This window comes from Oncorhynchus tshawytscha, unplaced genomic scaffold (assembly GCF_018296145.1).
Source record: "Oncorhynchus tshawytscha isolate Ot180627B unplaced genomic scaffold, Otsh_v2.0 Un_contig_14168_pilon_pilon, whole genome shotgun sequence".
NCBI classification, from domain to species: Eukaryota; Metazoa; Chordata; class Actinopteri; order Salmoniformes; family Salmonidae; genus Oncorhynchus; species Oncorhynchus tshawytscha.
This window is the reverse complement of record NW_024609266.1, coordinates 92,208-103,338: the sequence shown is the minus strand read 5'-3', so window position 1 is coordinate 103,338 and position 11,131 is coordinate 92,208. Positions and strand designations below refer to the sequence as shown.

Below are 11,131 nucleotides of genomic sequence, written 5' to 3'. Positions count from 1 at the left end.
CGAGGCCCACTCTAGCCCGGCCGATACGAGGAGCTGGAATGTACCGCACCGGGCTATACACCCGCCACCGCATAACACGGTGCCTGCCCGGTCCCTCTCTCTCTCCTGTAAGCACAGGAAGTTGGCGCAGGTCTCCTACCTGGCTTCACCACACTCCCTGTGTGCCCCAGCCCAAGACATTTTTGGGGCTGTCTCTCGGGCTTCCAGCCGCTCTGCCGTGCCAGCTCCTCTTAATGTCGCCTCTCTGCTTTCGCTGCCTCCAGCTCCGCTTTGGGACGGCGATATTCCCCTGGCTGAGTCCAGGGTCCTTTGCCGTCCAGAATCTCCTCCCAAGTCCATCTCTCCAGGTATCGCTGCCTCTCCTGCTGCTGCCTGTTACCACGCCACTTGGTCCTTGGTTGGTGGGTGTTTCTGTAAAGGTTTTCCTCCTCTTCTGAGGAGGAGTAGCGAGAAGGATCGGAGGACCAATGAGCAGCGTGGTAAGTGTCCATATCGTTTATTTTAAAAAACATTAACTGAACACTAAGAATTCAAAACAATAAACGTGAACAAACCGAAACAGTACCGTGTGGTGACAAACACCCACAAAACAACAGTGAAACCCAGGCTACCTAAGTATGATTCTCAATCAGAGACAACTAACGACACCTGCCTCTGATTGAGAACCATACTAGGCCGAACACAGAAATAGAAAAACACAGAAACACAAAACATAGACGTGACAAATATGACAATTGGGTACTTTTCCCACCACAGGTTAAAGCACTAAATAGTGTTTGTGTTTTCGCTGACCAACTGCTTGGGCAGGCCTTATTTCCACTGACCAGTGCTTATCTTTATGTTCCCAGGACTCTGCACACACACGGCTCTGTTCCTGCCACGGCTCAGGCCATTAACAGTGTAGGTTTACCGGGTCACTGGCTCTGCATTACCTTGTGACTGCAGTATAACTGCCTTCAGCCTGCGGAGATTCTCAAAGACCTTGAGTCGTCAGAGTGGAAATAGATTTCTGCAGAATGTTGACTGTGGACATGGACTGTGTTCAGAAACACTCAATTGTGTGCAGCTATCTCAGGTACTGCATCTCAGTGCAAGAGACGTCGCTACAGTCCCCGGTTCGAATCCGTGATTTGGAGTCGCACAATTGGCCCAGCGTCATCCGGGGTTGGCCGCAGTAGACCGTCATTGTAAATAAGAATTTGTTCTTAACTGACTTGCCTAGTTACATAAAGGTTACATAAAGGTTACATAAAGGTTAAATAAAGGTTAAATAAAGGTTACATAAAGGTTACATAAAGGTTAAATAAAAACATATCTCGAAGACTGTTGAACGGTTTCCACTGTAGAGGATAATTGTGTTGTTGAGTACAAACCGGCCAATCACGAAGCACTTTACACTTTAGAAAAAATGTAAAATAGGGCCCCTACGTAACCACCAGGGAAGACCCCCTACGTAACCACCAGGGAAGACCCCCTACGTAACCACCAGGGAAGACCCCCTACGTAACCACCAGGGAAGACCCCTACGTAACCACCAGGGAAGACCCCTACGTAACCACCAGGGAAGACCCCTACGTAACCACCAGGGAAGACCCCTACGTAACCACCAGGGAAGACCCCCTACGTAACCACCAGGGAAGACCCCCTACGTAACCCCCAGGGAAGACCCCCTACGTAACCACCAGGGAAGACCCCCTACGTAACCACCAGGGAAGACCCCTACGTAACCACCAGGGAAGACCCCCTACGTAACCACCAGGGAAGACCCCTACGTAACCACCAGGGAAGACCCCCTACGTAACCCCCCAGGGAAGACCCCTACGTAACCACCAGGGAAGACCCCTACGTAACCACCAGGGAAGACCCCCTACGTAACCACCAGGGAAGACCCCCTACGTAACCACCAGGAAGACCCCCTACGTAACCACCAGGGAAGACCCCTACGTAACCACCAGGGAAGACCCCTACGTAACCACCAGGGAAGACCCCTACGTAACCACCAGGGAAGACCCCTACGTAACCACCAGGGAAGACCCCCTACGTAACCCCCAGGGAAGACCCCCTACGTAACCCCCAGGGAAGACCCCTACGTAACCCCCAGGGAAGACCCCTACGTAACCACCAGGGAAGACCCCCTACGTAACCACCAGGGAAGACCCCTACGTAACCACCAGGGAAGACCCCCTACGTAACCACCAGGGAAGACCCCTACGTAACCACCAGGGAAGACCCCCTACGTAACCACCAGGGAAGACCCCCTACGTAACCCCCAGGGAAGACCCCCTACGTAACCCCAGGGAAGACCCCTTATGTAACCACCAGGGAAGACCCCCTACGTAACCACCAGGGAAGACCCCTACGTAACCACCAGGGAAGACCCCTACGTAACCACCAGGGAAGACCCCTACGTAACCACCAGGGAAGACCCCTACGTAACCACCAGGGAAGACCCCCTACGTAACCACCAGGGAAGACCCCTACGTAACCACCAGGGAAGACCCCCTACGTAACCACCAGGGAAGACCCCCTTGGACGTGAAAGGTGGGAAGACCCCTACGTAACCCCCAGGGAAGACCCCTTATGTAACCACCAGGAAGACCCCCTACGTAACCACCAGGGAAGACCCCTACGTAATGTCCCAGGGAAGACCCCTGATGTAACCACCAGGGAAGACCCCAGTACAGAACCCCAGGGAAACCCCTTATGTAACCACCAGGAAGAGCCCCTACAGAACCAGAAAACCAGGAAGACCCCCTACGTAACCACCAGGGAAGACCCCCTACGTAACCAACAGGGAAGACCAACAGATGTCCCAGAAAACCACTAATGTGAAGGAAAGACCCCTAGTTGGAGAAGGAAAGAGCAGTACAGATGTCCCAGAAAACCACTGATGTGAAGGAAAGAGTTGGAGAAGGAAAGAGCAGTACAGATGCTGTGTGCTGTACTTTATTGTAATAAGAGTGAACCTCTGGGTTCAATGAAAGGTGTGTTGTCGACAAACACACTGAAAATGTGCCTTTTAAAAGGCAATTTCCCTGACGTTCACAGAGACCGCAAACACTACGGATGTTGGCTCACGAGTAAATTACCTTAAAGTCTAAATTCCCATAGTAGTCCTGTAAAACAGTTAAACACAGACAAGAGGCTTCAGCTAATTTCATATTGCACTTTATTCATCTTGAGAATAACATCAGCTGCAGCTGGGACTCCCCTTCAGTCTCAGGACAACACTCGTATTTCTTTCAGTCTCAGGACAACACTCGTATTTCTTTCAGTCTCAGGACAACACTCGTATTTCTTTCAGTCTCAGGACAACACTCGTATTTCTTTCAGTCTCAGGACAACACTCGTACTGCTTTCAGACTCCCGTTCTGCAGACAGTAGGCCCCTCAGACGTTGAGTTGTCATTCAACCGTCTGATAGCAGGGACTTGATTCAATCCGTTGTGCTGAAGATCTGCGCTACAGCGCAATAGAAATGTAAAGGCAACGTTAGCGGGTTAGCGGAGACCGCATTCACCGTTTCCTCATTTAAATGGCGCTTTAACGCTGAACTTCTGTGATATGAGATGAATCCAGCCCTAGGTCTCTGTGTGTCATCAACTCTCCTACAGTAGGTCTCTGTGTGTTATCAACTCTCCTACAGTAGGTCTCTGTGTCATCAACTCTCCTACAGTAGGTCTCTGTGTGTTATCAACTCTCCTACAGTAGGTCTCTGTGTGTCATCAACTCTCCTACAGTAGGTCTCTGTGTGTTATCAACTCTCCTACAGTAGGTCTCTGTGTGTTATCAACTCTCCTACAGTGGGTCTCTGTGTGTTATCAACTCTCCTACAGTGGGTCTCTGTGTGTCATCAACTCTCCTACAGTAGGTCTCTGTGTGTTATCAACTCTCCTACAGTAGGTCTCTGTGTGTTATCAACTCTCCTACAGTAGGTCTCTGTGTGTTATCAACTCTCCTACAGTAGGTCTCTGTGTGTTATCAACTCTCCTACAGTAGGTCTCTGTGTGTTATCAACTCTCCTACAGTAGGTCTCTGTGTGTTATCAACTCTCCTACAGTGGGTCTCTGTGTGTTATCAACTCTCCTACAGTGGGTCTGTGTGTCATCAACTCTCCTACAGTAGGTCTCTGTGTGTCATCAACTCTCACAGTAGGTCTCTGTGTGTCATCAACTCTCCTACAGTAGGTCTCTGTGTGTCATCAACTCTCACAGTAGGTCTCTGTGTGTCATCAACTCTCCTACAGTAGGTCTCTGTGTGTTATCAACTCTCATACAGTAGGTCTCTGTGTGTCATCAACTCTCCTACAGTAGGTCTCTGTGTGTTATCAACTCTCCTACAGTAGGTCTCTGTGTTTCATCAACTCTCCTACAGTAGGTCTCTGTGTGTCATCAACTCTCCTACAGAAGGTCTCTGTGTCATCAACTCTCACAGTAGGTCTCTGTGTGTCATCAACTCTCCTACAGTAGGTCTCTGTGTGTCATCAACTCTCCTACAGCAGGTCTCTGTGTGTCATCAACTCTCCTACAGTAGGTCTCTGTGTGTCATCAACTCTCACAGTAGGTCTCTGTGTGTCATCAACTCTCCTACAGTAGACCTCTGTGTGTCATCAACTCTCCTACAGTAGGTCTCTGTGTGTTATAAACTCTCCTACAGTAGGTCTCTGTGTGTTATCAACTCTCCTACAGTGGGTCTCTGTGTGTTATCAACTCTCCTACAGTAGGTCTCTGTGTGTTATCAACTCTCACAGTAGGTCTCTGTGTGTTATCAACTCTCCTACAGTAGGTCTCTGTGTGTCATCAACTCTTCTACAGTAGGTCTCTGTGTGTTATCAACTCTCCTACAGTAGGTCTCTGTGTGTTATCAACTCTCCTACAGTAGGTCTCTGTGTGTTATCAACTCTCCTACAGTAGGTCTCTGTGTGTTATCAACTCTCCTACAGTAGGTCTCTGTGTGTTATCAACTCTCCTACAGTAGGTCTCTGTGTGTTATCAACTCTCCTACAGTAGGTCTCTGTGTGTCATCAACTCTTCTACAGTAGGTCTCTGTGTGTTATCAACTCTCCTACAGTAGGTCTCTGTGTGTTATCAACTCTCCTACAGTAGGTCTCTGTGTGTCATCAACTCTCCTACAGTAGGTCTCTGTGTGTCATCAACTCTCCTACAGTAGGTCTCTGTGTGTCATCAACTCTCCTACAGTAGGTCTCTGTGTGTCATCAACTCTCCTACAGTAGGTCTCTGTGTGTCATCAACTCTCACAGTAGGTCTCTGTGTGTCATCAACTCTCCTACAGCAGGTCTCTGTGTGTCATCAACTCTCCTACAGTAGGTCTCTGTGTGTCATCAACTCTCCTACAGTAGGTCTCTGTGTGTCATCAACTCTCACAGTAGGTCTCTGTGTGTCATCAACTCTCCTACAGTAGGTCTCTGTGTGTCATCAACTCTCCTACAGCAGGTCTCTGTGTGTCATCAACTCTCCTACAGTAGGTCTCTGTGTGTCATCAACTCTCACAGTAGGTCTCTGTGTGTCATCAACTCTCCTACAGTAGACCTCTGTGTGTCATCAACTCTCCTACAGTAGACCTCTGTGTGTCATCAACTCTCCTACAGTAGACCTCTGTGTGTAAGAACAACACTTGAGCAGAAAATGCAACCGTTCTCTCTCTTTCTGGACAGAGAGCTATTGAAAAGAGGAATGGAGAGGGATAGGGAGGGAGAGAGGGGTGGAGAGAGGGATATATAGAGGGATATATAGAGGGATGGAGAGAGGGATGGAGAGAGGGATGGAGAGAGAGGGATAGAGAGGGATGGAGAGAGAGGGATGGAGAGAGAGGGATGGAGAGAGAGGATGGAGGAGAGGAGATGAGAGAGGGATGGAGAGAGAGGGATGGAGAGAGAGGGATGGAGAGAGAGGGATAGAGAGGGATGGAGAGAGGGGATGGAGAGAGGGATGGAGAGAGGGGGATGGAGAGAGAGGGATAGAGAGGGATGGAGAGAGGGGATGGAGAGAGGGATAGGAGGGATGGATGGAGAGGGGATAGGAGGGATGGAGAGATGAGAGAGGGATGGAGAGAGAGGGATAGAGAGGGATGGAGAGGGGGATGGAGAGAGAGGGGATAGAGAGGGATGGAGAGAGAGGGATAGAGAGGGATGGAGAGAGAGGGATAGAGAGGGATGGAGAGAGAGGGATGGAGAGAGGGGGGATGGAGAGAGAGGGATAGAGAGGGATGGAGAGAGAGAGGGATAGAGAGGGATGGAGAGAGAGGGATGGAGAGAGAGGGATGGAGAGAGGGATAGAGAGGGATGGAGAGGGGGAGAGAGAGGGATGGAGAGAGGGAGAGAGAGAGGGGTGGAGAGAGGGAGAGAGAGAGGGGTGGAGAGAGGGATGAAGAGACAGTAAGGTACAAGTGGAATAAGATTACAGTGAAATAATCATTTTGATGTAAAAAAAAAAAACTCCTTCAAAATAACAATGACAAGTATTTCATAATATTGTTGACTGGTATTCCTTCGATATTGTTGTGGACATTATATAATATTGAATGGTGAATTAGGGCCGGGATGCAATCCGATCCCGCTTTGTCTGGAATGCATGTTTTAAAGGCAATGTCCCACGTTCATGGTCACTACATCCACGGTAAACACTGTATCTGTCGGCTCAATCAGGAGTTACCTTTAAATGGTGCATTGTCCAAATCCCCGATCAGATTGAATCCCAGACTAAGACTGTACTGACATTTACAGTAGATATTGAATCCCAGTCTAAGACTGTACTGACATGTACAGTAGATATTGACTCCCAGTCTAAGACTGTACTGACATGTACAGTAGATATTGACTCCCAGTCTAAGACTGTACTGACATGTACAGTAGATATTGAATCCCAGTCTAAGACTGTACTGACATGTACTGTAGATATTGAATCTCCCATTGACATCACATCCATATGACTTCTATCACGATTCTCATCCAGTAAGGGAATCTAATGGGCAGGGAGCTGAAATACTACAGGTATAGTATAGCTTGGATATCACATCACAATCTGTTGGGTATGACACCCCTCTCTAAGGAGTTTATTTAAAGGAGTCTGGATCAAGTCTGCCTCGGTCACATGATTGGGGTGAATGTGTCTGGTCACATGATGGTGGTGGATGTGTCTGGCTTGGTCACATGATGGTGGTGGATGTGTCTGGCTTTGTCACATGATGGTGGTGGATGTGGTGCTGGAGGAGTAGTTAAAGGCTTCAGTGGTCCAGGATGCGAAGGTTGCCCGACACAATCTTGTTCTCCAGTATCGTTCCAGCCGGGATGTCGATACGATCTCCGTGATTGGCTATGATGATGACCGTTCCCTACAGGGAGGAGAGGAGGGGTTAAAAAGGCAAGTTCAGGTTCAGTTTATTTGCTCTTTAATTTAAAAAAAACAACTTTATTTTAGATTTTCAGCTATAGCAACAAAAACAGTACAACCCCTCATTCGCCTCCCCCTCCCTCCCTCCCTCCCTCCCTCCCTCCCTCCCTCCCCTCCACCCATCTCTCCCTCCCTCCCTCCCTCCCTCCCTCCTGTACTGTAGTCTCTAGTACTGTAAATAGAGATAGTACTGTACTGTAGTCTCTAGTACTGTAAATAGTCTCTAGTACTGTAAATAGAGAGATAGTACTGTAGTCTGTACTGTAGTCTAGTACTGTAAATAGAGAGATAGTACTGTAAATAGTAGTCTGTACTGTAGTCTCTAGTACTGTAAATAGAGAGATAGTACTGTACTGTAGTCTCTAGTACTGTAAATAGAGAGATAGTACTGTAGTCTGTACTGTAGTCTCTAGTACTGTAAATAGAGAGATAGTACTGTAGTCTGTACTGTAGTCTCTAGTACTGTAAATAGAGAGATAGTACTGTAGTCTCTAGTACTGTAAATAGAGAGGTAGTCTGTACTGTAGTCTCTAGTACTGTAAATAGATATTCCCACCCAACCTGGTCGAAAGCCTTTTCAGCATCAAGAGAGCTGACGACCTCTGGCTGTAGAGTTGAGTGGGCAGAATAAAGAACATTAAATAGCCGGCTCATACTATAGAAAGATTGTCCACCTGAGATAAATCACAGTTAATTATATTAGGCATCACTGTCTCTAAACGGCGAGAGACGACCTTAGTGAGAATGTTATAATCGCAGCACAAAAGGCTTACAGGGCGGTATGAGCCACAGTCTTAGGGGATTCTTGTCTTTTTTAAGCAAAACCGAAATAGTCGCCTGGGTGTCTGTGGCAGTTTCTGACTAGAAAGGATTTCAATGTACATTGAGCTGAAGAATGGGGATCATTTAGAGGAGAAGGCTTTATAAAACTCAACAGGGAAGCCATCAGGCCCAGGGGCTTTACCACTCTGCATGGACTGGATTGCCAGAGTAGCTTCATCATCACTTATTGAGGCATCCATGTTGGTTTGAATGTAGACAGGGGATGTCCAGATTGTCTAGAAATGCACACGAGATGTGTCAGGAAGAGGAGAATTGCTTAAATTGATTGTTGATTTCTTTGGGATTGGTAGAAGTTAAATCAGCTGCAACACAGATATCAGGTATGGTGCTGCTTGCAGTGGATTGTTGAAGCTGGTGAGATAACAACTTGCTTTCTCTCTGTGTTCAGAGAATCTTTACCTCGACTTAAACAGAAGCTGCTCCGTTTGTTTGGTGGAAAGATTGTGAAATTCTAATTGGTGTAGCAGTCTCTCTTTGTAGAGTTCAGGAATCGGAGACGAGGCATATCTGTTGTCCACATCTAAAATGAGTTGTTATAGCGTCGCTAAGCGTTTGCTGTTCGTTGTCATATGCTGTGTATGAAATAATGTAGCCCCTTAGATAAGGTTTTAACATCTCACACACAGTAGAATGAGACATGTCAGGGGTGACATTGATCTGTAAAAAGACATCAATGTGAGTTTATATGTATTTTTTAAAGGCACTACAGGATAGTAGTAGTGGGTCAAGTCGTCACGGGAGTTGTGACACAGTACTGTCCGGAGAGTGGATATCTAGCTGGACAGGTCTATGGTCTGAGATAGGACAGGTCTATGGTTTGAGATAGGACAGGTCTATGGTCTGAGATAGGACAGGTCTACGGTCTGAGATAGGACAGGTCTATGGTCTGAGATAGGACAGGTCTATGGTCTGAGATAGGACAGGTCTATGGTCTGAGACAAGGATGTTGTGATATTGGCTATTAGTTACAAAAGGAAGAATTCTATTGTCCAGAAGGAAACAAGTCAATCCTAGAGTATGAGCGGTGGACTGGAGGAAACAAGTCAATCCTAGAGTATGAGCGGTGGACTGGAGGAAACAAGTCAATCCTAGAGTATGAGCGGTGGACTGGAGGAAACAAGTCAATCCTAGAGTATGAGTGGTGGACTGGAGGAAACAAGTCAATCCTACAGTATGAGCTGTGGACTGGAGGAAACAAGGAGTACTGTTTAGCAGTGGGATTGCTCCTCCTCCATGAATCAGACAAATTATAGGATTCTAGAAAGGAGTTAAACACTGCGCCTGATTTTGAAATGACATTGTTGGGCTTCGGGTCTGGATCTGTCTAGACTTGGATTCAATACACAATTGAAATATCCGCCCAACATCCAATGATGAGAGTTAAGGTCGGGAAGTGTTGCGATGACGTCAGAGAACAGTTGAGCGTCATCCCCAGTAGGACCATAGAGGTTAGTCAGAATAACCTGTGTGCTAAACCATTTCCCCATCACTATAACATATCTAACATTAGTATCTGAAATGACTTTGGAGGAGACGAACTGGGTGCCTTTTCTGATCAGGATGGCTGCCCCTCTGGCCTCAGCACCAAAGTTGGAGTGAAATAAAGCTGGACCAGAGATGGGTCTCTAGAACAGCTCGGCATTTAACACCATAGTACCCTCCAAGCTCGTCATCAAGCTCGAGACCCTGGGTCTCGACCCCGCCCTGTGCAACTGGGTACTGGACTTCCTGACGGGCCGCCCCCAGGTGGTGAGGGTAGGCAACAACATCTCCACCCCGCTGATCCTCAACACTGGGGCCCCACAAGGGTGCGTTCTGAGCCCTCTCCTGTACTCCCTGTTCACCCACGACTGCGTGGCCACGAACGCCTCCAACTCAATCATCAAGTTTGCGGACGACACAACAGTGGTAGGCTTGATTACCAACAACGATGAGACGGCCTACAGGGAGGAGGTGAGGGCCCTCAGAGTGTGGTGTCAGGAAAATAACCTCACACTCAACGTCAACAAAACTAAGGAGATGATTGTGGACTTCAGGAAACAGCAGAGGGAACACCCCCCTATCCACATCGATGGAACAGTAGTGGAGAGGGTAGTAAGTTTTAAGTTCCTCGGCTGACACATCACAGACAAACTGAATTGGTCCACCCACACAGACAGCATCGTGAAGAAGGCGCAGCAGCGCCTCTTCAACCTCAGGAGGCTGAAGAAATTCGGCTTGTCACCAAAAGCACTCACAAACTTCTATAGATGCACAATCGAGAGCATCCTGGCGGGCTGTATCACCGCCTGATACGGCAACTGCTCCGCCCACAACCATAAGGCTCTCCAGAGGGTAGTGAGGTCTGCACAACGCATGACCGGGGGCAACCTACCTGCCTTCCAGGACACCTACACCAACCGATGTCACAGGAAGGCCATAAAGATCATCAAGGACAACAACCACCCGAGCCACTGCCTGTTCACCCCGCTATCATCCAGAAGGTGAGGTCAGTAGAGGTGCATCAAAGCTGGGACCGAGAGACTGAAAAACAGCTTCTATCTCAAAGCCATCAGACTGTTAACTTCTTCGATATAGGGGGCGCTCTTTTAATTTTTGGATAAAAAAACGTTCCAGTTTTAAACAAGATATTTTTCACGAAAAGATGCTCGACTATGCATATAATTGACAGCTTTGGAAAGAAAACACTCTGACGTTTCCAAAACTGCACAGATATTGTCTGTGAGAGCCACAGAACTAATGCTACAGGTGAAACCAAGATGAAATTTCATACAGGAAGTGCCCCAGATTTTGAATGCGCTGTGTTCCAATGTCTCCTTATATGGCTGTGAATGCGCTAGGAATGAGCCTACACTTTCTGTCGTTTCCCCAAGGTGTCTG

General features: G+C 47.8%; 1 protein-coding gene and 1 long non-coding RNA gene across 3 annotated transcripts in view; both read right to left on the bottom strand.

The window, feature by feature from the left end:
* Positions 1–4,311: 4,311 nt before the first annotated feature.
* LOC121844515 lies at positions 4,312–5,772 on the bottom strand. The gene is made up of 2 exons (XR_006082020.1): positions 5,613–5,772; positions 4,312–5,580 (listed from the first exon to the last, which is right to left on the bottom strand). It is a non-coding gene; the product is annotated as an uncharacterized LOC121844515 (long non-coding RNA).
* A 692-nt stretch (positions 5,773–6,464) lies between these two features.
* Positions 6,465–11,131, bottom strand: part of LOC112240480 (UTP--glucose-1-phosphate uridylyltransferase) — a 66,874-nt gene continuing 62,207 nt past the window's right edge. For both annotated transcript variants that reach the window (XM_042314705.1, XM_042314704.1), the window contains exon 11: positions 6,465–7,349. In XM_042314705.1, the coding sequence (XP_042170639.1) occupies positions 7,242–7,349 (108 nt within the window). In that variant the 3' untranslated portion in view covers positions 6,465–7,241. The remainder of the gene's footprint in view (positions 7,350–11,131) is intronic.